Consider the following 27821-nt stretch of genomic DNA (forward strand, 5'->3'; position numbering starts at 1 on the left):
TTAATAATATTTTTTTTTGTTTATTTGTTTATTTTTCAGACAGAATCCCACTATGTCGCCCTTGGTAGAGAACCGTGGCATCACAGCTCACAGCAACCTCAAACTCTTGGGCTTAAGTGATTCTCTTGCCTCAGCCTCCCAAGTAGTTGGGACTACAGGTGCCCGCCACAATGCCTGGCTATTCTTTTATTGTAGTTGCCATTGTTGTTTGGCAAGCCCCGGCTGGGTTCAAACCCACCATCCCTGGTGTATGTGGCTGGTGCCCTAGCTGCTGAGCTACAGGCACCGAGCCAATAATATTTTTGAAAAGCAAAACCAAAATAAATGTAGAATTTTCAGAGCTTTCATTTAAGCTCACCTTATGCACTTCTTCTTGATGAAAATAAAAACTTATCAATAAGAATGACTTAAATTTATTTAGTAAATATATCAATCACTGTGTGAAATGGCTGATTTTCCAGAAAGTAATTTACTTGGTATTCATTGAGATGGGGATAGTTTTAAAATTTCTAAGTTTTAGAAACTTAATGAAGCTCTGGAACAGTTGTTTTTATTGTATTAATACTTAGAAAGTTTGTAACTTAGTCACATAACACAAAAACCACATCCAAAAGTGCCATACTGAATCAACATTTTGAAACTCATAAAATCTTAAAATTTCCAAGTACTTTACAAATAGTTTCATGTTATTTGGAAGCCTTATCCAGATTACTCTTTCAAAATCTTATCTAAATTTCTAGGAACTAGAAATGTTTACTTAGAATTTATATGCATCTTATGCCTTGCCTACATATCCATATTCACCTAAGAAACAATTTAAGTAATCTTTGTTAAAATACCGATATAGATTAATCCATGCTATGGATTAGAAGCATAAATTTATATAGACAGAAGTCTCTAATAGGTTGATGTCACCAGTAAATCACGCATAAAATACTGATATAGATTAATTCACGCTATGGATTAAAAGTCCCTAAGAGGCTGATGTGACCAGGCCTGCAGAATGTACTACCAGAGATTAAACCTGCCCATCAAACAAAACTAATAAAAAATAAGTATACTGGGGACCTGAAATGTGCCCCAGACATTGGAATCGGAAAAAGTATAACACAAGTACACTTAGGCTGACATGTAGAAGTCTGATTAACTCCCCAGAGCCTGCCAAGCTCCCTAGAGCTTCTAGCAAGGTATCACTTTTTCATAACTCAGCATAGGGTATAGGTTTAATTTAGGGTGTTAACTCTGCCAAAACTCTGATTGCCTCTAACTATTGCACAGCCTCCAATAACACAATCGCCAAGGAAACAGTAAAAAGGATACTTTCTCTGGGACCATTTCTAAACAATCATGATTCTCTCCTGAGTACTCCCCAACTTATATCTTGATAATATCTTGGCACATAAACAAGTATTCATAAATATTTCTAACTTAATGTTTCATTTAAGGAGAATAGAAGACCTACATGAATATTAAGTGGCAAGAATATTGTCCAGAAAATTAGTTTCATCACCAAAAAAGTATTTACCTATCTTAAAGGAAGACAGGAACGTTTTCAGAAATAAGAAGAATGCTGATTTTTAAATTACACTCGTACAAATAGTCTTGAACTAACTCATCAAGAATGAGAAAAGTAGCACAGAAGAGCACTTTTAAATATTTCCTCTAAGTTCAAATTAGAAGACAAGTGTAACATATTTACCTTCTCAGTGTGTACAATAACAAATGGTTATAAACTTTATATTACCTTCATGTCTTCAATACTGGGATGAGGTGGTGTTTTCATATGAACAATAGTATAAAGTATATCATGGATGTGATTATTTAAGTACAACACAGGATTAGCTATGACTGTTTTTGTCGAAGCAATACTTGCTGAAAGCAGAGGTAGAGTGGTAGGCAATGGTAATGGAGACTGGAGCTGCTTTACTGTGGTTTCCTGCGGGTGACAGTGAATTATATTTTTCAATGTAGTCCAAAATGAAGGAGAAAAAGACAATAGTAAAAATACTGATGAAAATACTTACATGAAAGCAATATGTTCAATTACTTATTCACTCATTTTACAAAGATTTACTGAGCACCCAGCAGTTACCAGGTACTCTGCTGGATGCAGAAGATACAAAGATGTATAGGACACAAGTATGCTCTCAACCTTTTAGGTCTACTCATAAATCATCCACACTTTAGTCTAAGAAGACTCACATAGACAATATGAACATATTTAGATTAACTAGTAAAAGAACTTTATAGCTGTAACTGGAAAAGCCACTGAAATCACTGAAATCACCAAGACTGAAAACAAAAGTGGTATTCATACCTGTTGTGATTCTTGCAGTAAAAATTTGAGTTCCATTCTTACTGAGGCCAGACCACCACCTTGGGCCCCATGAAGGCTGCAATAACTAAGAAACACTCTCAGGAGATCTTGGTTTTTCTGCAACCACAACTTTCGTCTTTCTGCATGCTCTCTCTTAGCCTGCAATCTTCGTCTCTCTATTTGGTGACGCTCATAAGAGCCAATGTCTGGTTTGTCCACCACTTCCTCATGATCTAGAAGCTCACTCTCTACTTTGGAATATGTTTTATTGGAATATTCTTTAATAACTGATTCATGATTACATATCTCATGCAAGGCAGCAATTTCCTTTTCAAGCCAGTTATAGAGTTGAAATCTAAGTTTTCCTCCATCTACTTCATAACCAGTAGCCAATGTTCTTAGTTCAGTCATAAGAATCTTTAAACAAGCTCTGAATTTTAGTTGTTCAGCAATCACATCAACTTCAGTATCACCTTCAAGGCAATCCTCTTCCTGAGGAGTCAACAACATAGTAGAGTCTGGGGCCTTCTGATCTTCCCATCCATCTTTTTTCCTACCATCTGTACTTTTCATTAGTAAACCAACAGTATCTTCTTCCTCTTCATCTAAGGCACTATCGTGATCTTCACCCCAATCAAGATTAAGAGGTTCCTCATCAACTTTTACTACTGGCTGACTCCAGTCATACTGCGACGAAGTTACATTTGACCAATCAATAACAGAACTTCCATTGCCATTGCCATTGCTCAGAGATTTTGATTGTAAGGACATATCACCCATCTTTTTAGGAATGAGGTCAGGTTGATCTTTTTTTGCAGGTAAGGCAGATGTTTTGGTTACTTTTGGAATTTTGGAGAGTACCTCCAAGGCTAAGACGGGGCATCCAACTTTAAAATGAGCATTTGCAGTGGTAAAGAATAATTTTCTTTCTATGAGGTTAATTTTATCAACAAAGTTTTTCTCAGTTTTAAGACCTAAAGTTGCCAAAGTTCCTTCAGGGGAGGCAAGATTTCTTCGAATAAGCAAAGGATGAGTTCGAAGATAGTTGTAAAAACTGAACACTACTGGGTTACAAGATTTGATAACTGCAGAAATCAAACAGATAACAAAGAATTGCGTTAATTCTTACTTACATTACAAAAGAATAAAATATCAGCATTTTGTAAAAATAAAGGAAATACAAATATTAACAGGATAGGTTAAACTGCCATACATCCGTACAATTATTCAAACTATACAGCTGAAATTTTTAAAATCCCAATATGCATTTGGGATGGGATGTGATGGGATTCCCATCACTATAGAGCAATGCCCAGGACACATTAAACAAAATTGAGTGATATATCCCGGACATCGCTCTATAGCAGCGGTTCTCAACCCACGGGTGGTGACCCCTTTGAGGGGCAAATGACCCTTTCACAGGGATTGCCTAAATACATCCTGCACATCGGATATTTACATTACAATTCATAACAATAGCAAAATTACAGTTATGAAGTAGCAATGAAAATAATTTTATGGTTGGGGGTCACCACAACATGAGGAACTATATAAAAGGGTCACAGCATTAGGAAGGTTGAGAACCACTGCTCTACAGTGATGAGAATCACTCCTTACAGTAGACTACCTTTTATCTAAGAAAATAGAGAAGGGATACAAATACACACATTCATGCATATTTGCTTATATTTTTTAAATGAAAGGAAAAGAAAAACATTTGGTTCAGTAATAAAGAAGAGTAAAATAGGGAAAGAAGCTAGATTTCTCTGAAAATATCTTGGCTTTATGTATTTTATTTTAAACCAAGTCAACATTAGTATTACTTTAAAAGAAAATTAAAAAAAATAAAAAAGAAAAGAAAAGAAAATTTTAAAAAATACTTCACAAAAAGTGAAAGAAAAATATGTCTATGTATCAAGTCGGTAGCATAACCAACTACGGTTAAACTATGGGATGAACTACAAAAAGAGACTTTAAAACAAGTAATTTGTCTATACATCCTCAGTGAAATATATCATAAAAATAAAACAAAATACCTGCCCCTCCAAAAAAGCTTAATCATGTTCTCAGTAATCATGTCAGTATGAAAAATATTTATATATTATTCTGAAACTATTATATGCATTTCAGTAGCAAATAATTGTGCTAATGGTATGGGAATCTAAGCCTTTCATTATAAGACAAAAATCTGAAATCTAAGAACTCTACACGTGGATTAGAAATTTCAGTATTAACTTCTAAATTCTTAGAAAAACAAATTTCCTAGTTCCATTATTGAAATAGCCTAGAAATGATGACCAAATGAACAGAAGCAACCTCTGGAGGAATGGTCATTTCCAGGTCTGGGGCAGGAAATGTACAAGATGAGCCTGAAACATTTTGCAATCAAGAAATAATGCAAAAAGGATTCAGGAACTTGAAAAGGCTCCCACATCAGATGGGACGATATGAGCATCCATAAAAACAAACTGTAAAAGATTCAAACACAAATCTATCTAAATTTGTGAATTCAAAATAACCTTTGAAAATAAAAAGCTAATTAACTGGTCACCTTTATAGGATGACAGGGAACTAGCCCATTATTTTGAAAACTAGTAAATAAAGAGAAAGAATCGAATTTATGCTCCCTTTACTATTCAGAGGGCTGGACTACAGAGTAATCAAACAGGCACTACGAGAAACTGCCCTCTAGACACATAGTCCAGCTCATAAAGGAAGGATAAAGGATAAAATGACATAATTACAGCGCTATTATTTTACAAACATGAATAAAATAAAGTAACTAGGTAATGATCATTGATGGCTAATGCCACAAAAGCAAAACAACTCAACATTATGAATCCCTTCAAGTACGCCACATCACCTATAAAGTGTCTCTGCAAAAAAATGTAATAGGAGACTCTAGAATATTAATTACCCATTTATAGGAAATACAGAGAACATAGAAAAAAATGAACATGTTAAAAAACATGATAAACATGCTAAACAACAGGGATGTAATCAGCAAAATTCAAAATGCAGGGAACTACAAGAGAAACCACCTGACTTCTTTAATAAACAAACTGCAAGAAGAGAAAAAAAGAAAAAGGAACCTATGGATTAAAGTAGACAAGGAAGACACTCAACCAATCACAACACTTAGATCCTAGTACAAACAGACCAATTGTATAAGATTTTATAAGACCACCCAGGAAATTAGAATGATAGTGTATTTGATGATGAGCAATAAAATCTTGTTATAATGATATGTGATTTGTTTTTTAGGCTAGTCAAGTGAAACAGCAGTAGAGAAAAAACAAATGTTAGCAAGTTGTGATCAGTTAGCTGTACAGCATGTTTTTCAAAAATCTTTTTCTGTAGATAGATATTGAAACATATATATATATATATATATATTTTTTTTTTTTTTCCAGTTTTTGGCCGGGGCTGGGTTTGAACCCGCCACCTCCAGCATATGGGGCCGGCACCCTACCCCTTTGAGCCACAAGTGAAATGATATGTTAGAATTTGCTTCAAAATAATCTATATTGAGATTGAGGAGTAGAATAGGTGGGAGTATACATGATACAAGGTTGGTTATAAGTTAACTATTAAAGATAGGTAAAGAATTCACTGATTTTATATTGCTCTTTATTTTATATGTATTTGAAATTTTCTATAATAACAAATTTTTAAATATTAACCTGGAAAACATTAGAAAATAAGCAGAACCTTCCTTCTATAAAAATGTGTCTATCTTATTAAAATTACCTGGATAACTCAGATTCTTTTTTTTTTAGACAGAGTCTCAAGCTGTCACCCTGGGTAGAGTGCTGTGGCATCACAGCTCACAGCAACCTCAAACTCTCAGGCTTAAGTGATTCTCTTGCCTCAGCCTCCCAAGTAGCTGGGACTACAGGCACCTGCCACAACACCTGCCTATTTTTTGGTTGTAGTTGTCATTGTTGTTTGGCAGGCCCGGGCTGGATTTCAAACCACCAGCTCTGGTGTATGTGGCTGGCGTCCTAGCTGCTTGAACTACAGGCACCCAGCCTCAGATACTTTTTACTTCTAAAACCTTTTTTCTTTCCCTTCCTTTAAAATTTTTAATAATACTTGTGAAAATATTATGCTACTTCTTTGGAAAAAAAAAAAAAGAAAGTAAAAATTGGGCCCTAATCTCTTTACTCATGTAATAACTTTTAAGGCTAGAAAATCGTAGCTATAAAAAGTACAAAATCAAAAGTAAAAGCCTACATCTCCTCACTATTATGTCCAAAAGGTAGCCTGTGACCAATAACAAGTATTTAGTTTCTTGTGCTTTATTCTTATTATTTAAACAGGAGGAAATGCAGCAGACAGACATGATGTGTGTGCACACTTAAGTGCATATGTGCACAACTTACTTATGTGTGTGTATATGTGCAGTAAGAATCACACTTCTCTGCATCTTACTTTTTTCAATTAATAATACAGCACATATTAACACATTAATCAACGGCAGTTTTTAATGGTATACTGTTTCCTGTAGGCTGCTCATATTAAAATGTATTTATTCTGTTGACAAAAACTTAACACGTTCCATTCTTTTATTGTTGTAAATAATGCTAATAAATATCCTCCAGGTGCTTGAAAATATAAATTATTTAGGGTAACTTAGAATATAAAAAATTTACCACATAAGAATAAAGTTCTTCCAGGCACATGGGCCAAACTAGTATGTATAACAGCCAAAATTTCTAATTTTTTTTTTTTTTTTTTTTGAGACAAGGTCTCATTTGGTTGCCAGGGTAAGAGTACAATGGCTTCATCATAGCTCAATGCAACCTCAAACTCTTGGGTTCAAGTCATCCTCCTGCCTCAGCCTCCTGAGTAGTTGAGACTACAGACACACACTATCTGGCCTGGCTAATTTTTTCCCTTTTTTTTTTTTTTTTTGTAGAGACAGGGTTTTGCTATGTTGCCCTCAAACAATCCTTCCATCTCAGCCTCCCAAAGTGCTAGGATTATAGCCAAAAGCTACTGAACCTGGCCTTAAGTTCCTACCTTTAAAAAATGGCTATATGATTATGTAGAAAGAGCTGTAGAATGTGGCAAACATTTTGTATGCTTGTTTTATATATATGAATTTGGAGAGAATAGTACTCCTATTTTACATACATGAATATATAACCTTTGACAGTAAATTATGTGTGAAGTCTTCTTAGTACTGCCCAAACTATGACACAAAAATGCTAAATTCAATTACAAATAGTGGCTAATGCCTTAGCCATACAAGAAATTTTGATAATTTCTCAAAGTTGAATAGTAAATTGGGTAATGACCTTTTTAACCTAAATGAATATTAGCTCATAAGTTATTTTTCTTTAAAAAAGAAAAAGAGAGGGCGGCGCCTGTGGCTCAGTGAGTAGGGCACCGGCCCCATATGCCGAGGGTGGCAGGTTCAAACCCAACCCCAGCCAAACTGCAACAAAAAAATAGCTGGGTGCTGTGGCAGGCACCTGTAGTCCCAGCTACTCAGGAGGCTGAGGCAAGAGAATCGCTTAAGCCCAGGAGCTGGAGGTTGCTGTGAGCTGTGTGATGCCACGGCACTCTACCAAGGGCCATATAAAGTGAGACTCTGTCTCTACAAAAAAAAAAAAAAAAGAAAAAGAAAAAGAGAAACCCACAACATGTCTCACCTTGATGTTCATCCTCCTCCTTTGGAATCTGTTCCAGTAACGTGTCCAAGGCTCGAGTGTAGTCTTTCATTACCCAATAGGCAAGACTACGCAGGAAGGGGTCAGGATGTAATCTTGTACAACTGAATCCTGAGCCATCCTTTTGGTAACCCAAAATCTTCTGATTTAGGATGGATATATAAGTGGATGATGTCTCAAATTCTGATTCATATAAACGGGCAATAACCATGGCTAGTTGAATATCTTCCATTTTTTCAAGACATACCTGCAAATTTAAATATTAAGAAATACTTTTCTTACTTAATGATAACTATTTAAAGATATTAAATAATCCCACCAACACCTTAAAATTATCTATCATTTATATTGCCATGGTGGGGAGAGAGGGTCCAAAGGTTTACACAGTGAAAGGTAGTTGAATAATTGATGGGAGATTAAGCAAGAACAAGAGGAGTAAGAGACTAGAACACAGTGCCTTCAAGCCTAGAAAGATCATTTATAAAATAAGCATAAAACAACTGACTTAGGTCAATTTAAATTAATAACATTCATTTTTAAATTAGATACAACTTAGGATATTTGGATTTATACATGAGTTCTTCTTAATTTCCAACTATATTTCCATATATACATAAAAGGACCTTCTATTTACATAGCAAATAACTTATGCCATACATGAAATTTTCATTTATGTTTCTCTCATAACTTTAAATTTTCATTTACAACAGTGCCACTATTTTAAGTTCAGTAACTTCTATAGTTATTCTGTCTTCATATATGACAAAAAAATCATAATCTCTACAACCTTTATAGTTTTCAATCATCTTACAAATACTTCACAACATGTTTTCTTATTTATACCTCTATGGCATCTTTCAATGAACCAGCTAGCAAGAAAAATGCAGCAGATTGTTCAAAGCGTTGTTTTCCAAGTAAAGAAAAAGCGTTTTTCAAAGCAGCTTTACGCCACCTATCTTCATTAAAGTTGTGGCTGAAAAATGTTGTCATTTTTTCATCATGCTGTGACCTATAAACCCAAGTACAAACAGTGGTGGTTAAACTAAATTTAAAATATTTTTAATTCTTTAAAGAATGCATAAAAATAGAAAATAAACCTCAAACATACATCTAAAAGAAAACAATAACTTCAGGTGGTAGATATCTGTTATTTAGATATCTATGTATGTCACATACATACCATTATTTAGTTTCTCTTTACTTCTAATTAAAAAAGCTTATAATGCTTATGTATACAGAAACAGGAAACAAGAGTATTTTTACTTTCCAAAGTACTTTCTCAACTTCTTACCAACATCCCATCCGTAAGTTGAAAAGATATTTTACCGATTTTTTGCAAATAAAGGAACAAAGTCACAAAGAAGCTGATGGGACCAAGCTTATATACCTTACTATTTTCAAAAGCATTAGATTTCTGATTCACAGCACAATCCTCACTTCATTAAATCACGTTCAGTACTAAGGCAACTTACCTAAATAGACCCCACACTACTGCTTTCTTCTTCATCGAAAGGTAGAATAAAGCAGCATCTAACGCATCATTGTTCCTTTGAAAAGAAGCTTTGGCAACCTAAATGGCAAAGAAAATACTAAATTAACTATTTGACAAAATAATTAATCAACAATTAATGCTTCGCTGCTACTTCTATGGCTAACAGAAACTGTGAAAAGGGGGAAAGTTGGTTCTGTTCCACAATCTCTAGTAATTTAAAATACATGATCCTAGAGAAAACTGTTTGCATGCCTGTAATTATAATAAAAATAACAAAAATAACAAAATAGCTTGCATTCACTATTTACCATGTACTAGGCGCCAGTCTAAGCATCTTTCATTTACCTTACTGAATCACAAGCCATGAGGTCACAGAGACAGAAAGGTGAAGAGAATTGCCTAAGGTCACATACATACAGGGGAGAAAAGGGGTCAGAACTCAGGTAGTAGGAATAAAACTAACACAGGAAACCTCAAAGAAGGCAGAATATTCAACAGATGAGATATATTTCTTAAAGATTTAACATTCAACAAATAACATATTACATTACTTAATGTTTTATAAAAGCTAAAATACTAATATCCATGGTGTATATGATTTCACAACTGAAGGCTTTCTCAACTAATACTGATACAGACATCTGTGAATAAATATCAGTTATACACATACACATGTATAGGCCTACACGATTAAAACTACAGACAAAAATAAATGCTCCAGGCTTGGCGCCCATAGCACAGTGGTTACAGCGCCAGCCACATACAACAGGGGTGGTGAATTTTAATCTGGCCCGGGCCAGCTAAAACAACAATGACAACTGTAACAAAAAACAGCTGGGTGTCGTGGCAGGTGCCTATAGTCCCAGCTACTGGGGAGGCTGAGGCAAGAGAATTGCTTAAGCCCAAGAGTTGGAGGTTGCTGTGAGCTGTGATGCCACAGCACTCTACCAAGGGCAACATAGTGAGACTCTGTCTCCAAAAAAATAAATAAATGCTTCGGTAATTTTTAAACATATTTTTTTAATATAATTTTCTGGCATTTTTCAATCAAGCTTTTGATAATTATGGGAGATTAGCACATTCTTTCTGGTGTGTAATTAAAGAAGGTTGAAGCCTCTTTATTTTAAAGGGCCTACAAATTTTAGTTCTTAGTGAGTCCTTGAGAAAACATTTTAATGAGCACATAATTCCCCATGCTTAGTAACTGATAACATTCTTTGAGCCATATAACCAAAGCTGGTGAATTTATACACAGCCAATCAACTCTGTGTAAGTTTAAGAACTATCAAGTAATCTTATGTAATTATACTGTTCAGAACACGATAGCATACAGACTGCACCTTTTCTTTTTTTGTTGCAATTTGGCCGGGGCTGGGTTTGAACCCGCCACCCTCGGTATATGGGGCCGGCGCCCTACTCACTGAGCCACAGGAGCCGCCCCAGACTGCATCTTTTCAAAGATGCTGAGGTAGCCTAGGCAATTCACTAAGGGGCATAACAATAAAAAAAAGTGGATGTTTTATTAGCTCACATTGACTGATGGCAAAGCAGGAACTAAAGAAGTATGGAAGAAAGGGGAAAGACTCCTAAAATTGCATCATGAAAATGCTTTACTGCAATATTCTTTCATTTCCATTCCCTTTTTTTTATTATTTCCTCTGCTCTCCATCATTTAACTTAGTGTTTCAATGTGTTCAATCATTCTTAGAGGATTTTTATTCATATTAAGCTAAGGATTTATAATATATATTTCATGGCAAAACATTTACATATTCCTTTGATTTAATTTTAAGAAATAGGTTATTTGTGGAAATAAATTTTATGTATATGTCCCAAATACTCAATTATATGGCAATACACTTGTTGACAAGAAAGTAAAGAGAACTTTGTAACATACAGCAGAAACTTTTCAGATGGAATATATCCTCTTTCTTCCTACTGCTTGGAATACAAAAAAATTAATGTAATCTACCCAGAAGGAAAAAAAACATTTTGTCATAAGGACATTTGCACTAGACTGTTCCTTGCAGCTCAATTTACAATCACCAAACTGTGGAACAACCTAAATGCCCACCAATCCATAAATGGATTTACAAGCGTACTATATGCATACCACGGAACACTATTCAGCCATTAAAAAAAGATGGACACTTTATATCTTTTGTATTAACCTGGATTGGAGTGGAACACATTCATCTCAGTAAAGTATCACAAGAATGGAGAAGCAAGAATCCAATGTACTCAATTCTAATATGAAGGCAGTAGATGATCTAACACAAAGTGGAGGTAGGGGAATGAGGGAGCGGGGAGAGAGCCGGAGGGAAGGGAATGGAGGTCACAGTGTATGGCACACCTGCTGGGAGCAGGACACAATTCTAAGAGGGACTTTACCTGACAAAGGCAATCAGTGTAACCTAACTCTTTGTTCTCTCAATGAATTCTAACCTAACTCTTTATACTGTCAATGAATTCTAAACAAAAAAATGATTTAAAAAATTCTCAAGGTAGATACTGTATTATCTGTATGCTACAGCAATTAACCTACCCTACACACCAGAAACTACACTTCTTAGTTGGTGTAGGAAAGATTTCCTTCTTACATTTGTGCCTATTTTGAGAACAGAAATGCTGGTATCTTGTTGGCTGCCTTCATGTGGCAGAAAAATGACACTTTTATAGTCATATCTCAAACTGTGACCTACAAACAAGGTACACTAGAATCACAGGTTGTCAGTTAAGATAAAGAAGCTTCAGGGCAACCACCAACCTAAGAAATTAAAACCTCTGAGCAGGGATGGGGAATATGCATTTTAAGTAAGTTTACCAGGTGATTCTTCTGACACTAAAATTTAGAAACCATGGTGGTGGAAGACCAACATAGGGAAGAAGAGTCTCTGCATCCCCGGGAGAAACAGATGCCTGCTTCACAAATATAGCACCACTGATTGTACTCCAGGGAATTTCAATAGGCTAAAAGTAAAATATGAATAAGAATTCCACTTTCCTAACCCTGATAGAAATAGCACAAACTAAATCTAACATTTAGAAATGACTGGAGTTTAAGCTGATTACTTAACCTCTCTTAAGTCTTAGTTCCATTGTGTGTAAAATGGAGTTAATATGGGCTTGACAAGATTATATGAAACGATTTATGAAAAGCAATTGGCACCAAACATGTTATACTGTAGGTGCTCAGTGAAGAGTAATTTCAGCAACACTGAAAGAACTTTCAGTTTCCACTAACAAACAAAATTGAAATTTTTTTCTAAATGGAAAAAAATAGAAAACAGAAAACTACTTCCTAAAAACTATCTTTAGGAAATCTGTAGCATATTTCACTTGCTGCCATGATATTCAAGTACCCATGAAATCACAACTGTTTTTATTGAACGGTATTTGAAGTGTGCAAAGAAGTTTTACTAACTAAACCAGTAATGGAGAGAATCCTTTATATATATTTAAAAAAAAAAAAAGGGATTCTTTTACATAATATAATGAACAAGAACCTAAGTTTACTTTCTAAATTTAAATTTTTGTATTTTCTTAAAGTAGGTCACATTTAAACTAAGAGATAATATTGCTATTCCATAGATATAAACTCAGTGTATATAACAAGAAACAACTGATATAATATTGTATGAACATTTTTGGAAAGTCAAATTTTTAGAATCTCCAAAAATATTTATTTAAAAAATTCTCAAGATCTCAAGATATACAAACTAAGCCCCCCCCCACACACACACACACAGACACAGGTTTTCTGGAAGATAATCCTTTTTCCTTTATGAAAAGACTTTAAATATAACTTCAAAATCCAGTGATGTAAAGTTACCTTTTCAATGCATCGTCGAAGTGTGTTAATATTCCTTACCCACCACCCTATTCCCATAGCTCTTAATTCAGACCACTGAGGGTCCCCTCTTTGAATTGCCGGAATCCTATTAATCAGTTCTTCCTCAGCCTCAGAATGAAAAGCCCAGGCAAAATGGCATGTGGAGACACCTAAATTGGAAATACAAGATAATAACCTCTATATAAAAAAAAGAACAAAAATAATCTTCACACAGTCATGTATTTATTCATTTTGGAAAGAATTTTCAAGTAGAAAGAAAGAATGAAAGGAAGTTGTTATCATTCAGAACTTTATATACTATAATCTTCATCTCTTTTTTCGCAAATATATTTGCCTTTGTTTCCCCTTCAAAATGAGGAACACTACAACTAAATCATTAGAAAGAAAGCTATTTGAACACTAAGTAATTCACATGTATGTATACCACATTTATTAACAGTGAAGGTTTCAGTCAAGTCAAAAGCACATGGCTCACTGCCTGGGTGTTGATTCCACGGCCACTTGCTTGAGGACTATATGCTTTCTTACCAAATACTGAAAATAGCTCCATTCTTTTCTCTGGCCTTGGAACTAAGTATCACTTCAAAGAAAGCTCTAAATTTCATGAGCACTCCAGGGAATATCAGTGATAAGTTATAGTCACAAAGTACCTTCTTCTGCCTTTAGTACCTGGAGTTAAATGTAGTTTAAAGCGGCTTAATACATACACTGATGTATATGGCAACCCCCCCCCCTTTTTTTTTGACCCTGAGGGAAGACTAACCAGGAGCCAGGCTCCGCTGAGAGGCAACAAAATGTTTAGTGACACCATCAGACTTGTGAGTACAAATGGATTTATCAACAGTTTAACTACTGATAAATACTCTACTCCACTTAGAGAAGGTAAAAAGAAAACAAGACGAGAAGCAAACCACAGAAGGGAAAAGATGGAAACAGATAATGGGAATGCTAGGAAGAATACTGAGACATTTCAGAAAGAAGACTGATTAGTCCCAAGAAACTATATAGATGAACCTGTTTAGGAAACAAGGAAACGTCTGAAGCAAATGATAGTCATGTTATAACAAAGGTTTCTCAATGTTATTAAGTATCAACATTATTACACATAATTTTTTCATTATGAACTATTATATAGATTTCATATGTAGTTTAAAGATTATTGCTTCATAATTCTTTTAGAAAGTATAGAAGAAAAAATTATTATGATCATTTTGAATAAAAATCTTAAATCTTTTAAATTTCCCATTACTAACACTTAACATACAACTGTGTTTGGAATTATATCACAAAATTAATACAACAAGCCTTGAGTAGCAATACAAATTTAGGACAAAATTTACCATCAGTTTAGTTTTTCATAACCTAAAAGGCAGATTAATTTTCTCACTATTTACATTTTTGTCTGATGAAGAAAGTATTACTACACCAAATAACTGATATTCTGCTTTACAAACTACTATTACACAGCAAAATTTTACAAATTTTGTATTTTATATACTTATAAAATACTGATACAAAATTTATAATATAAAAGACCAATATAAAACATATTACATTCTATACCCTTAAATTTAATTAAGAAGAAACAAAAATACACACACGCATGTCAGAAGAATTGGGTTCAAAAAACAGGATAAGGAGAGCAGTGAATGTATTTGAAAACAGTATAGAGGTGAGAAACAGTATTAGGCAAGAAAAGAACAGGAGCACCAAAAGGCACTTATTTTTATTTACCTACCAATGGCAAGCTGTTCTTTCCAATTCATCTCTGTCTGCTCTTCTTAGCTTTTCTACATACTGGCTACTTAACTTTTTCCCTGAAAACTGCTCCCAGGACCATTATCTGTACTACCAGTCACTTCTCATATCCAATGTTTTGGCTTAACTGTAGTCACAGGGAAAATGCAATCTGACAAAGATTTAGGAATCTGAAGTATTTTAGATCTCCCTTAGGCAATGTACAAAATCATCATCAAGTAATTCTGTATGATTTGACTATTATTTAAAACTAAAATTTAAAAAAACACTGAAATATAATTTTTAAATTCTATCCAAATAGCATATTTTGTTTAAAATGACTATATCAAATGTTGGCAGTGGGCTGATTCTGGCATCATATTTCTGGAATGTAAATGAGCACAGTCTTTCTGAAAAGTATTTTGGCAATGTCTTATCAAGAGTTAAGATTGTTCACTCCTTTTGGCTCAGCAATTCCACTACTGGGAAACTAACACCAGGAAATAATCATAAAGACAGATAGATATTTATGTGCCAGGTTATAAGGTTAAAGGTCATTCATTCAAATAGAAAAAAAACCCCAGCAAAATCTAAATGTTTCTGAAAGAAAGGCTTGGGTAGATGAAATATAGTTTAGACAAAAAAAAGAATATCAGATAGCTGTTTAGAATCCTGTTTTCATAGAACATTTAAGGGTAAGTGCCTTACGTTAGCCCATCAAGCTGGCATTCTGGGTCCCACAACACTAATGCCAAAGGGACTGTTTTCGGGATGCCAGTTTCAAAAGAAATATAGTCTAATGAAATGAACAATGGACTGGGATTCTAATTCCAGCTCTACTAATAAATAGTCCTGTATCCAGGGCAGGTCACTTCAAGTTCTATAATTTCAATTTTTTAATCCATAAGAAGGCCAATATAACTTTTTGTCTCAATCAGGTGTGGCAATATGCTGAAAGTGTACAAATCCACTGTATCAATACAGCAGAACTTCCTGAAATATCAACTTTACTTACTGGTAAACATATTGCTTATATTAAAATAAATACAAATAACACGTTATAGAGCAAAACTTCCATAATTTAAAGAAAAGCCATCAGAAATTCAGGGCTACTTTGTAGAGGGCCATGTTGGGTTACAACCTCAGGTATACCACAATTACACTTCCTAAACTAAGGTCTAAGAAACTTAGTCAAATGAACTGAAGTCACAGAATAGAGCTCAAGGATACAACGAAAAAGGCTAGATGGGTACTGTGCCACAGGAAAATCTCAAGACCAGGGATAGGTGTGCATCTAATGATTCACCTAATGCTCACACACAGACATGAATAGACCCACCATTTTGGTACTAAATAAAAATTGTGCAAAGGTCCAAACAACGAGTGGAATACCTTGATGAAGCAGCTGCACTCGGTATAAAGGAGGCAGTGAAGTCAAAAGGCATGTATGCAGCCGCATAGCTAACAAGTATCTCAAACCACACTCATCTAAGGTATCTCTTCCTGTAATTTAAACAGAAAATATGTTTAAGAAAAAAAAAAGAATACAAGAGGCTACAAATCAATAAAAAGTTATAAAATAAACATTAAATTTAGTAATAATATACACAAAATATATATTTTTAGTATATTCCTGAAAGTTTAATATCATCACAAAAAATATGAATACTAAAAATGTAAAAATCTAAATAAAAACATTTAAAAAGTAAAAATATAAATGAAAAATAATTTGGGAAAATATAATTACCTATTAGAACAGATAATAACAGCATTTATATTTATAATAAAAGGAAAGAAATCTTAAAATCCAATTAAAAGCATAGTAAACTATACTAAGATATGATTTTAAAAAATATTTCCTACATGAATTCAGATAAGATTCAAAGACAGGAATTATACAACTAAAGTGAAATCATTTGTTATATAATTAAACAGTAACACTTTCTACACTGGTTAGCTTCACCACCAAAGATTCAAAATTTGATTCCCTAGGCTTATTAGTATTAGACGGTTAAGTTGAACCTTAACTTTGATTCCACAAATTTACTCACACAAATCTGATGCACTTAGTTGAAAGCTGAACAAATGTATGAAAATGTGGCTAATCAAAACTATAGCCACTGCTGGATAAAAGCAATGCAAAAGAATTGACAGCCCCAAACAACGAATGCTTGGAAAGTACCCAAAGACTGTACAATCAAACACTATTTTCCAAATAATTTTTAAAACTGCCAGAGCTCAGGATCGGTGCCTGTAGCTCAGCAGCTAGGGCGCCAGCCACATACACCAGGTTCAAGCCTGGCCTGGGCCTGTCAAACAACAATGACAACTACAACCAAAAAATAGCGGGGCTTGTAGGAGGCACCTGTAGTCCCAGCTGCTCTGGAGGCTGAGGCAAGAGAATCCCTTAAGCCCAAGAGTTGGAGGTTGCTGTGAGCTATGACACCACAGCACTCCACTGAGGGTGACAAAGTGAAACTTTCTCTAAAAGAAAAACAAATTAAGCATCTACTTTGGTACACTGTAAGTACTGGGGATTTCACAGAGAATAAGGTAAAGTCTCTACTCTCAGGGAGATTGTTTTAGTACGCAGAGATGAACAATAAATAAACAAATAATATGTGGAAAACAGTGCTATGGAGGAAAATAAAACAGGATTGAGAAATAGGTAGTGCTAGATAAGAGTAAGAAAGTTCTATTTTATATAATGAGGCAGAGAAAGAACTCTCCAATAAGGTGACATGTTGTCAGCAGGGGACTGAAGAGGTGAGTGAATTAAGTCATCTATAAATTTGGAAGAAGAGCAACGGAGTGCTGTGGAGAGTAGAAGTGAGTGCTGATCACGTGGGGCCATGTTCCTAAGTGAAGAACAGACTGAAGTAGCAAGGATGAAGCAGTTAGGAGATGGCAGTTACTTGGACTAGAGTAGTAACCATAGAGGTGATGACAATTAATTGGATTCTGGACATAACAAAACTGATAGCATTTGCCAATGGACAAGATATGAGATATGAAAGAAAGCAGAGTCAAGAATAATTGTAAATTGCCCCCACTTGAACAAATGGAAGAATTCATTTGAGTCCATTTACTGAGATGTGCAACTAATTTATTTAATCTCTGAGCTTCAGTTTCCCACCTGTAAAATGGAGATAATCATTCATGCCTTATTAACTGATGAATGTCCAGTTGTGACCCAGGATAAGTTTTGATACTGCTTAGCCAATGATATAGTTTTATATCAGAAAGTACAATCTATTTTTCATGGATTATAGAGTGCCTAATTTCTTAACAAATCAGAGTAAAAAACCAATGTATATTAAGTATGCAACAAAAGCTTAAGGCTATTCTGGCGAGCATCTTGCTCTACCGCACACAATTTCATAATTGTTAAGTTTATTTTTTTCTCAATTAGCAGTTAGAAAATAGGTGACAGGCAAAACCCTCTAAAGGCAGTGGTTCTCAACCTTCCTAACGCCACAGCCCTTTAATACAGTTCCTGTGGGTCGCAACCCTCAGGTTGAGAACCGCACCGCTGCTGTAAGGTTTCTAGCTATTTTAATCTGCAGAAGACAAAACTTTGGAGATAAAAGGATATAAACCTATATAAAGAGTTATTTTTTTATCTGGCTTTGAAGAATAATCTTTTTCCCCTAAATCTGGAAATCTTATGAAATATTTAAAAGAATACAGGTTTCAGGTAACACTTTATTCACATATGAACCCCAGTTCTGCCACTTAATGGATATGTGATCTTAGATGAGGCACTTAATTTCCTAAGGATCAGTTGTCTCCTATAAAATTAAATATAACAATAGCTACCTAACTAAAGGATTATTGTGATAAATAAGATAAGGTACATAAAGTGCCTGGCACACAGCAATTTTTCACTCCTCCACAATTAATTTATTGAGTGAATGATGAATGAAAGATCAGTAATTTTCCATTTCCTTCGTTAATGCCACTGTATATAATCTACATCATTACCTTCAACCATCCACATAAGAGAGAATAGACACTACCTTCAGGAGACAGCCAAAAATTTTCTAGTTACAGAATGAATTAGGCATAGTTCACATACAACATTAAATATATGTAAACCTCTTTCTCAAAGGACTTTTTGGAGACCATAAATTAATTGTAAAATGTTATTTAGGAGTAGAAATGGGAAAATGAAGAAGTTAAGCCTATGAGGTCCCTATAGGCCTCATAATTTTATAGTAAAATTAACAAATGGGTCATTATTATCACTCAAAGAAAAAAAGAAAATAATGGGGATCAATCTATTTGAAAAACAGAGACTATATATCCAAAATCATACAAAGGTTTCAGTGTCAAACCACATGAGAATACATATAGGTATCACAAACACGTGAAGTCCTACCTGCCACAACTGTCTTTTGTTTTGCACATAGCTATTAATTGTCTATTACAGAGGTCCTCTCTCTGCAGAGGTTGAAAGTAATTCAACTGCAATTCAATAAGTCATCATATAAATACAAAAAAGTCATTAATTTCTATTAATGATTTTTTTTGTTTTTGAGTGCCTCAGTAGAGTGCCACAGTGTCATAGCTCACACCAACTTCAAACACTTGACCTCAAGAGATCTTCTTGCCTCAGCCTCCCATGTAGCTGGGACTACAGGCACCCAATATAATCCCTGGCTAGTTTCTCTATTTTTAGTAGAGACGGGGTCCCGCTTTTGCTCAAGCTGGTCTTGAACTCATGAGCTCAAGCAATCCACCCACCTTGGCCTCCCAGAGTCCTTGGATTATAAGCATGAGCCACTGTGCCTAGCCTATTAACGACAATTTTACACATTTTTAGGGTGAACATTTACCTGAGTAACTCTTATCTCTGTTTTCATCAAGTTCAGTACTGGTAGTAGCCACTGTATCAGCCAAAGCTACAAGGAACATCTGCTCCAAACGGGTAAGGCCTGGTAGACTTGAGTGCATAAGATGACTTGAAAGTACTCTAGCATGTTCTTGGCCAAAGTAAGCTGGTCCATATTGAGAAAGATTTATTACTTTTGATTTGTTTTCTCTTTTTTCTGGTTCTAAATCGATATCATCTGTTGTTATATCCTGGATTTGAAACAGCTCTGAATACTGATCCTCTGGTTGACTTTCAGTATGATCTTCATAGCTCTGTGGTATTTTTGTACTTTCTTCTGAAATTCTATAGGAAGTATCCTGATCTGCAGCAAGCAATGCATATAGTGGTAGTGGAGGGATAGAATCTATCTCAGTATAATCGCGGGTACCATCTTTTCCCACAGTGACTGTATCCTTTGCTGTACTGCCACTTACACTAATGGTTCGAGAAAGATGTCGCTTACTTCCTTCTCCAGCATCAGCATCTCTAACTATAGCAACTTCACCTGCAATACATTTTACTAAATGAGAGAGGATGGCTTTAGCCCTTCGAACTTTCCCTAAATCCATCAATTCTAAAAGTTGAGTTGGATGATACTGTGGAAGAGTGGGGGAAAGTACATGAGCAGCCTCAAATAAGCCACCATCTTGAACTACAGTTGGTGGACAAAAAACATCATCAGCACCAGCTGTTCCTTCAACAATACTTTTTCTTGCCACCATACTAGATTTAAAGGCTGAATGATATTGTGTTGCTGCTGCTTCGGCATCAGGACTATCAGTTTCAATGTCTCCAAATTTCACAGCATGTTTCCACTGTGCATATACATGCATTTCACAGTCCATTCCTACCACCAATATTCCATCTCTTACCCAAGAGAGAGAAACAGGCAGTGAAGGTGTGCCATCAACAGAAGACACCAAGTCTATGGATCTAAGAAGAACCCATCTTGACCTAACTCCTTGCTTGATACTACCCCCAAGTGGTAAAGTAATGACAGCTACTCCATCTTTACTGTTAGTTTGCTCAGTCACAATTCCTGAAAGCCTCCCATACATGAAGATATTAGCACCAACCCCCACTGTGAGAATGTGGGAGCCATCTTCTTTTGATACCCAGTCCAAATGTACTAAATGCTTGATATTTGGAATAAGATATCTATCCTTGCTCAAAAATGTATCTGATTTGCTATATACAAAGAGATTACTGTCAACACTGACCCTTGAATCAAGTACACTCCCAACCTTAACCAAATCATCAAGATGAATTGTTTGTTCTAAAACCCATTCTGACCCTCCTGTAGATTCACATTCAAATATACAAACATGCATGGAAAATTCTTTAGAAACAAAACCATTGTGGTGGATTGGCTGTTTATAAGCCACAGCAAGGCGACCCGTATATGAACAGCTAACAGCAACTGGTCTTCCCACAATGCTCACGGTACTGCTATTATCCTCTCCTTCATCGTTCATCAGCGGCCATCTCTTCCAGTGATAGATTGCCTTCTCATCACTTTTATCACTGTCAGTTTCCATACAGCATTTCCAGAAGCGTACTTTATTGTCAGAACAAGTTGTAACCACTAAATAAGGTGCAAGGCATACTGGATAAATTGAAGAGGAACTCAGATGGCCTTAAAAAAGAAAAAGCAGATGGTTGTAATAATAAAGCCACAAAATAATATACTAATAATCAAATTGTATAACTTTGATAAATTCAAAAGCCACTATGACCATCTTTAGGATAACTCTGCAGTCTTCCTCTTAATACATACGTCCCATATATAATATCCACTGGCTAAGGTATCTATAGAAGTCATTGACAGCCATCGTTGAAATCAAAATATGCAATGATAATCACTTAATTTATTTCTAATAATTAAATTTAAATGGGGTAAACATTTAATTAAAGTAAAACTCAAGAGCAATGAAATAAATCAATCCTAAATAAATGTGTTATCTGCCATAACTTATATTGATATACGCCTTCACTAGAATATTCCTCACTACTTTCATACTCTGTATTTTACAATTTTTATCACATATGCTTAAGTGATTGTTATAATTTGCCCTTCAAATGCCCTTAATCTTCCCTCAACTAATCCAGACTCCAGATATACCCCTACCATCAAATATTTTTCAGATAGCAAAACAGACCAATAGATTTCACTCAGTTCACCAGCTTTAATTCATCCTCTTTTAACACTGAACCAGAATCCTCGCACTTATTCCTGACTGCCGAAGACTAACAATGCCCATCTACTGTCAACTATAAGAAAAACGGACTAGCAATTAAGATTTGAGGTCAGAAGGCCCGTGTTCAAGTTCCAACCCATCAATACCTTCAAAACTGTGGGAAAGCTACTTAACCATTGCAGCCTATTTCCTCTAAATAATAGGGATCAGTTACTACTTCCCTTGTAATGTTACTGTTAAGACATCTGAAAGCATTTTATAAAGTCCCTGAAAAATGTAATCCATTGTCATGAGCTCCAGTAAACTTATTTGAGTATAACCCAAACTTTTCAAGATTCAAAAACTGGCCTAGGTCTGCACCTGCCACAAAAGCCCACAGTACACTCTTCTCAGTGTGATCTTTACAACTGTGAATGCAAACCTGTTTTAAGGATGAATGAAAGAATACTCATACTTAATATCATTCACCAGTAAATGGAACCACCTTGAATCTCCAATTTTGATCCCTCAAAACACTATTCTAAAAACTCCCCAATGAGAATTCCGTAAGTGGCAGTCATTTTAAATGTAGCTGACAGTCCTGCCTTCCAAATTATCTATCCACTTTGCTAAAGTCAGTTATCATTCTAGGTCAGTCAAACGATAATTTTTTTTTTTTTTTTTGAGGCAGTCTCAATCTGTTGCCTAGGCTAGAGTGCAGTGGCATCAGCATAGCTCACAGCAACCTCAAACTCCTGGCCTCAAGTGATCCTCCTGAGTCAGCCTCCCAAGTAGCTGGGACTACAGATACTTACTATAATACCCCATTAATTTTTCTATTTTTGGTAGAGGCTAGATCCCACTCTTGCTCAGCTGATCTTCAACTCTAGAGACCAAGTGATCCTCCTGCCTTGGCCTCCCAGAGTGCTAGGATTACAGGTGTGAGCCACTGCACTCAGCCAAACTATAGTCTTTTATACTACATTTTTTCCCCAAAGTATGCAAACCTCGTTCAAACATACTTAATAAGTCATGATTAACATAATGTAGGTTAAAAAGCCTTAAATTTAAAAAAAAAAAACTTTAGTGATTTGCAAATATATATTTGTTCTTTGAAATTTTACTATCGAAGTGTAGGCAAAACATCTCATATTAAAATTATCATAAGAAATTATTTCTAACCAAAGCATGTTTCTAAATGAATGTATCATTACTAGAAAGCACATCTTTACTTCAATGTCCATATATCATGTATTTCAGAAGAGTTCATCTGTTTTACCCTCTAAGAGTTTATCCATTTTATCACTCTGGGCTACCACTGCCCGTCCTTAAAGTTACCTTACCTGCAGAAGGTGTTGCTCTTATTACTTCAACTGCTTCTGGGAGATCAAGAGGCTGGCTGTATACCAGTCTAGAACTCAGAATAAGTTTACTGGCAGTTTGAAGATTGGCAATTGATGAAGAGTGTGTCATGGGGCTCACACTAGGAGAGGTTTCTGGAGAAGAGTCCACATTCTTCTGTCCAGGGACTGAAAGCAAACTCTCAGATGAAGCACCTTCTGAAGCTTTAGCTTTAAAAATAAATCATGAAAGCATGAAATGTATTACTATCAGCACTATGCACATGAATTAGAATATTATTTTGTCATCACTTAAGAAGTACTTTGACTTTAGAGGTAAGGATTCAGAGAAAACTCATACATTTTTGGTGGGAGTGTAAATGAGCACAGCCACTAAAGAAAACAACAGGAAGGTCTGTCAAAAAACTAAAAATAGAATACCAAACAATCCAGCAATGCCACTACTAGGAAAGGAAATCATTATATTAAAGGGATACCTGCACCTCATGTTTATTGCAACACGACTCAGAACAGCAAATATGGAATTAACCTAAGTATCCATCAATGGATGAATGGATAAAGAAATATGGCATATCCACACAATGGAATACTATTCAGCCATAAAAAGAATGAAATACTGTTATTTGCAGCAACACAGATGGAACTGGAAGTCATTATGTTAAGTGAAAATCAGCTAAGTACAGAAAGACAAGTATTACATGTTCTCACTCATATATGGGAGCTAAAAATGTTGATCTTACAGAGGTAGAGAGTTGAATGATAGTTATCAGAGGCTAGGAAGGGGCAGGAGGTAAAAAGAGATTGGTTAAACATACAGTTAGAAGACATAAGACCTGTGTTCAATTAATCAGTAGGGTGTCTATATAGTTAATAATACACTGCACATTTCAAAATAGCTATGAGAATAATTTTAATGTTCCTAACATAAAGAAAAGAAAAATACTTAAGGTGATAAATATTCTAAATACCCTGATTTGATCATTATATATCATACGCATATATCAAAATACTACATTTACCCCATAAATACATACAATTATTGTGTACAAATTTGAAATAAATGTATAAAGTACTTTGGAGATGAGACCTATTTTCAAAATTTTGCTTAATTACCTTGGTAATTTTTCTCTTGTACAATTTTACTTTTTATTACCATCAACACTCTATCACAGGAATACTGTCAAGTAAGACCCACAACATAAAAAAGTTAAAAAAAAAAAAAAACCTTTCAGTGTTTCCACAATTTTTTTTTTTGTTTGTTTGGAGTTTTTGCCGGGGTTGGGTTTAAAGCCACCACCTCCAGTATATGGGGCTAGTGCCCTACTCCTTTGAGCCACAGGCACCGCCTGTCACAAATTTTAAAGTATACTAAAAGCTTCAGGAAATTTGTTAACCTGTAACTTCCCAAGCTTAACCACAAAAACAACAATTCAGCTGACTTGGGGCAGATTCCAGTAATCTGTATTGTAATAATCAGGCCAAATATTTCTGAAACAGATGGGTCATGAATCAAACTTTGAGAAATAACAATGTACTACTTTACTTAATAAAGAAATTTAAACTTAAGGCAGCTTAATGATCTTCCTAAGATCATATAATTAACTAGTGGCAAAGAAAACATTAGAATACCAGCCTTCTTTTTTTTATTGTTGGGGATTCATTAAGGGTACAAGAAACCAGGTTTAGAATACCAGCCTTCTAATTATCAAATGCTCAAACAAGACAATGATTTCAAGAATAAACAGAAAAAGCAGGAATTCCAAGCAAACATAACATAGTATTGGTTGACTGGCTTTGTAAGACATGTAGACTTGAGCTTCTTCTATGGAGTTTCCAAGTTTCATATTAGAGTGTAAGTCTCAAAGCAGATTCAGTTATCTTTGCTTCTGTTACATTTTGTATTACATTTCTTTGTCTCCCCAAGACTACGGCAGTATTCCTTAAGGGCAGGGATCTCAATGTCTTGTTGCTTTATATAATTCCAGGGACACCAGAATACCCAAGAGATGATAATCAATCCCTTTTGCTTCTATATTAAAAATGTCAACTCCCTTATAATGGAAGGCCACTTAGTAAGAAATACGAAAACACTTAAGACTACAGACTTGAATCAGTAGTTAGAAGCCAGGAGTCCCACACCTGGCTCTATCACTAATTAGATGTATTTCCTGAAGCAAGGCACTTCACCATCTCTGGCTACTCTCTCACCAGCAAAATAAGGTTGAACTTCACCATTTTTCTTCCTATAAACCAGGCAATTTTCTAATATATATATCATGCTAAGAAAGAAAATAAAAGCAGGTAAAAAAAGCAAAAACTTTAGAGTCAACAAGGCCTATCTCATGACAAACTATATAATAGGACTTGGTCACATTATTTAGCCTTATACCACTAGTAAACTGGGGAATAGTATCTATCTTACATACACAAAGCACCTATCTCCAAGCCTGGCACCCAGAAACCACTCAACATACTCCTTCTCCAACTTGAAGTAAGCCCTTAACACTCTGATACAGTCCAGTGTTAGCTGTGAAGGACAATATATACTCTGTTAAATCTGCAGAGAATGCTAGTACCAAAAGATGGAGGTTTTCTATCACAGTGAAAAAGAGCGTATTATTCGGTTGCCTCTACCATAATCTCATTGCCTGTGATTTTCTACTGTTGTCATAAACAGGATAGGCAAACAACTCTAAGCAGCCCCGGCCATAAGGCAACAACTGTGAAACACTCCCATAAGTAGTGGGAATAGAAGGTAGTGCATGACTCATGTCCTACTATAAGGATTTATTACTACCTCTATGAGTCTACTTAGAACCATTCCTGGCTCTGTGCCCAATTCTAGAAAATACTATATTCTATGGTGGGTTAAGAATCTCTTCTTGATGAACTGGTTTTAGATCCCATAGATTCTTGCATTTCTATGACACATATAATCCAAAAATTAACTCCAAAGGCTCTCAAAAAAATTTTAATTCCTGGTGCCTCAAGATTAGGAACTTACATTAGCTATTAAAGGTAAAAGTTCTATTAAATCATTTAGCTGGGGCCAGGCGCGGTGACTCACACATGTAATCCTAGCACTCTGGCAGGCCGAAGCAGATGGATTGCTTGAATTCAGGAGTTCAAGTGTAAGACCCTTGTCTCTAAAAAAAAAAGAAAGAAAGAAAAAAAGTAGCCGGGCAATGTGGCCAAAGCCTGTAGTCCCAGCTACTTCAGAGGCTGAGGCAAGAGGATCATTTGAGCCCAAGAGTTTGAGGTTGCTACATTGCTATATATAGCAAAAGCATGGTTAAAATCATTTTCTATCACTCTACATTTCTTAACATTCTACAGAAACAGTTTATTTACTATAAGCTTCAAATGCTCACTCATATTTTACCAAATACATGTAGCTAATCTTCTCTTAAAGATGTCAAAGCTGATGTGCACTGTATCAGATAGCAATATGTATTATTCAACAAAAAATACAATCTGAATTCTATGGACAGAATTGACTTATAAATATAGTATCCAAATAGAGTTATAGTAGGCACTCAATAAATATTCACTGAAAAATATAAATTAAGCTTTTTTTCTTGTATGTCTAATGTACCGATAGCCTGGTTTGTTTTCAGGATTAGACAGCTTCATTAATGATTTATAACCTTGTAATTAAAAGTTTGGCAGACAAAACTACTTTGAGAAATCACCTAACCCCAGTAAGAGTAGCCCACATAACAAAATCCCCAAACCAGAGATGTTGGCGCGGATGTGGAGAAAAGGGCACACTTCTACACTGCTGGTGGGAATGCACACTAATATGTTCCTTCTGTAAGGATGTTTGGAGAATACTTAGAGATCTAAAAATAGACCTGCCATTCGATCCTCTAATTCCTTTACTAGGTTTATACCCAGAAGACCAAAAGTCACAATATAACAAAGACATCTGTACCAGAATGTTTAGCAGCCCAATTCATAATTGCTAAGTCATGGAAGAAGCCCAAGTGCCCATGGACGCACGAACGGACTAGCAAATTGTAGTACATGTATACCATGGAATATTATGCAGTCTTAAAGAAAGATGGAGACTTACCTCTTTCATGTTTACATGAATGGAGCTGGAACATATTCTTCTTAGCAAAGTATCTTAGGAATGGAAGGAAAAGTATCCAATGTACTCAGCCCTACTATGAAGCTAAATTATAGCTTTCACATGAAGGCTATAACCCAACTATAGCACAAGACTATGAGGAAAGGGCCAAGGAAGGGGAAGGGAGGGGGGAAGTTAAGGTGGAGGAGGGTAATGGGTGGGGCCACACCTATGGTGCATCTTAGAATGGGTACAGGC

At 35.3% G+C, this 27821-nt stretch overlaps 1 protein-coding gene across 4 annotated transcripts in view; it reads right to left on the bottom strand.

Moving 5' to 3' along the window:
- DMXL2 (Dmx like 2) overlaps positions 1 to 27821 on the bottom strand; it is a 191440-nt gene that overhangs the window by 44860 nt on the left and 118759 nt on the right. For all 4 annotated transcript variants that reach the window (XM_053593872.1, XM_053593870.1, XM_053593871.1 and 1 more), the window contains exons 17-25: positions 23474 to 23701; positions 19916 to 21589; positions 16470 to 16580; positions 13320 to 13489; positions 9468 to 9565; positions 8839 to 9004; positions 7978 to 8242; positions 2318 to 3402; positions 1745 to 1936 (exon numbers count right to left, since the gene is read on the bottom strand). In XM_053593872.1, the coding sequence (XP_053449847.1) occupies positions 1745 to 1936; positions 2318 to 3402; positions 7978 to 8242; positions 8839 to 9004; positions 9468 to 9565; positions 13320 to 13489; positions 16470 to 16580; positions 19916 to 21589; positions 23474 to 23701 (3989 nt within the window). The remainder of the gene's footprint in view (positions 1 to 1744; positions 1937 to 2317; positions 3403 to 7977; positions 8243 to 8838; positions 9005 to 9467; positions 9566 to 13319; positions 13490 to 16469; positions 16581 to 19915; positions 21590 to 23473; positions 23702 to 27821) is intronic.

The sequence above is a fragment of the Nycticebus coucang genome, chromosome 6 (genome assembly GCF_027406575.1).
Source record: "Nycticebus coucang isolate mNycCou1 chromosome 6, mNycCou1.pri, whole genome shotgun sequence".
Lineage (NCBI taxonomy): Eukaryota > Metazoa > Chordata > Mammalia > Primates > Lorisidae > Nycticebus > Nycticebus coucang.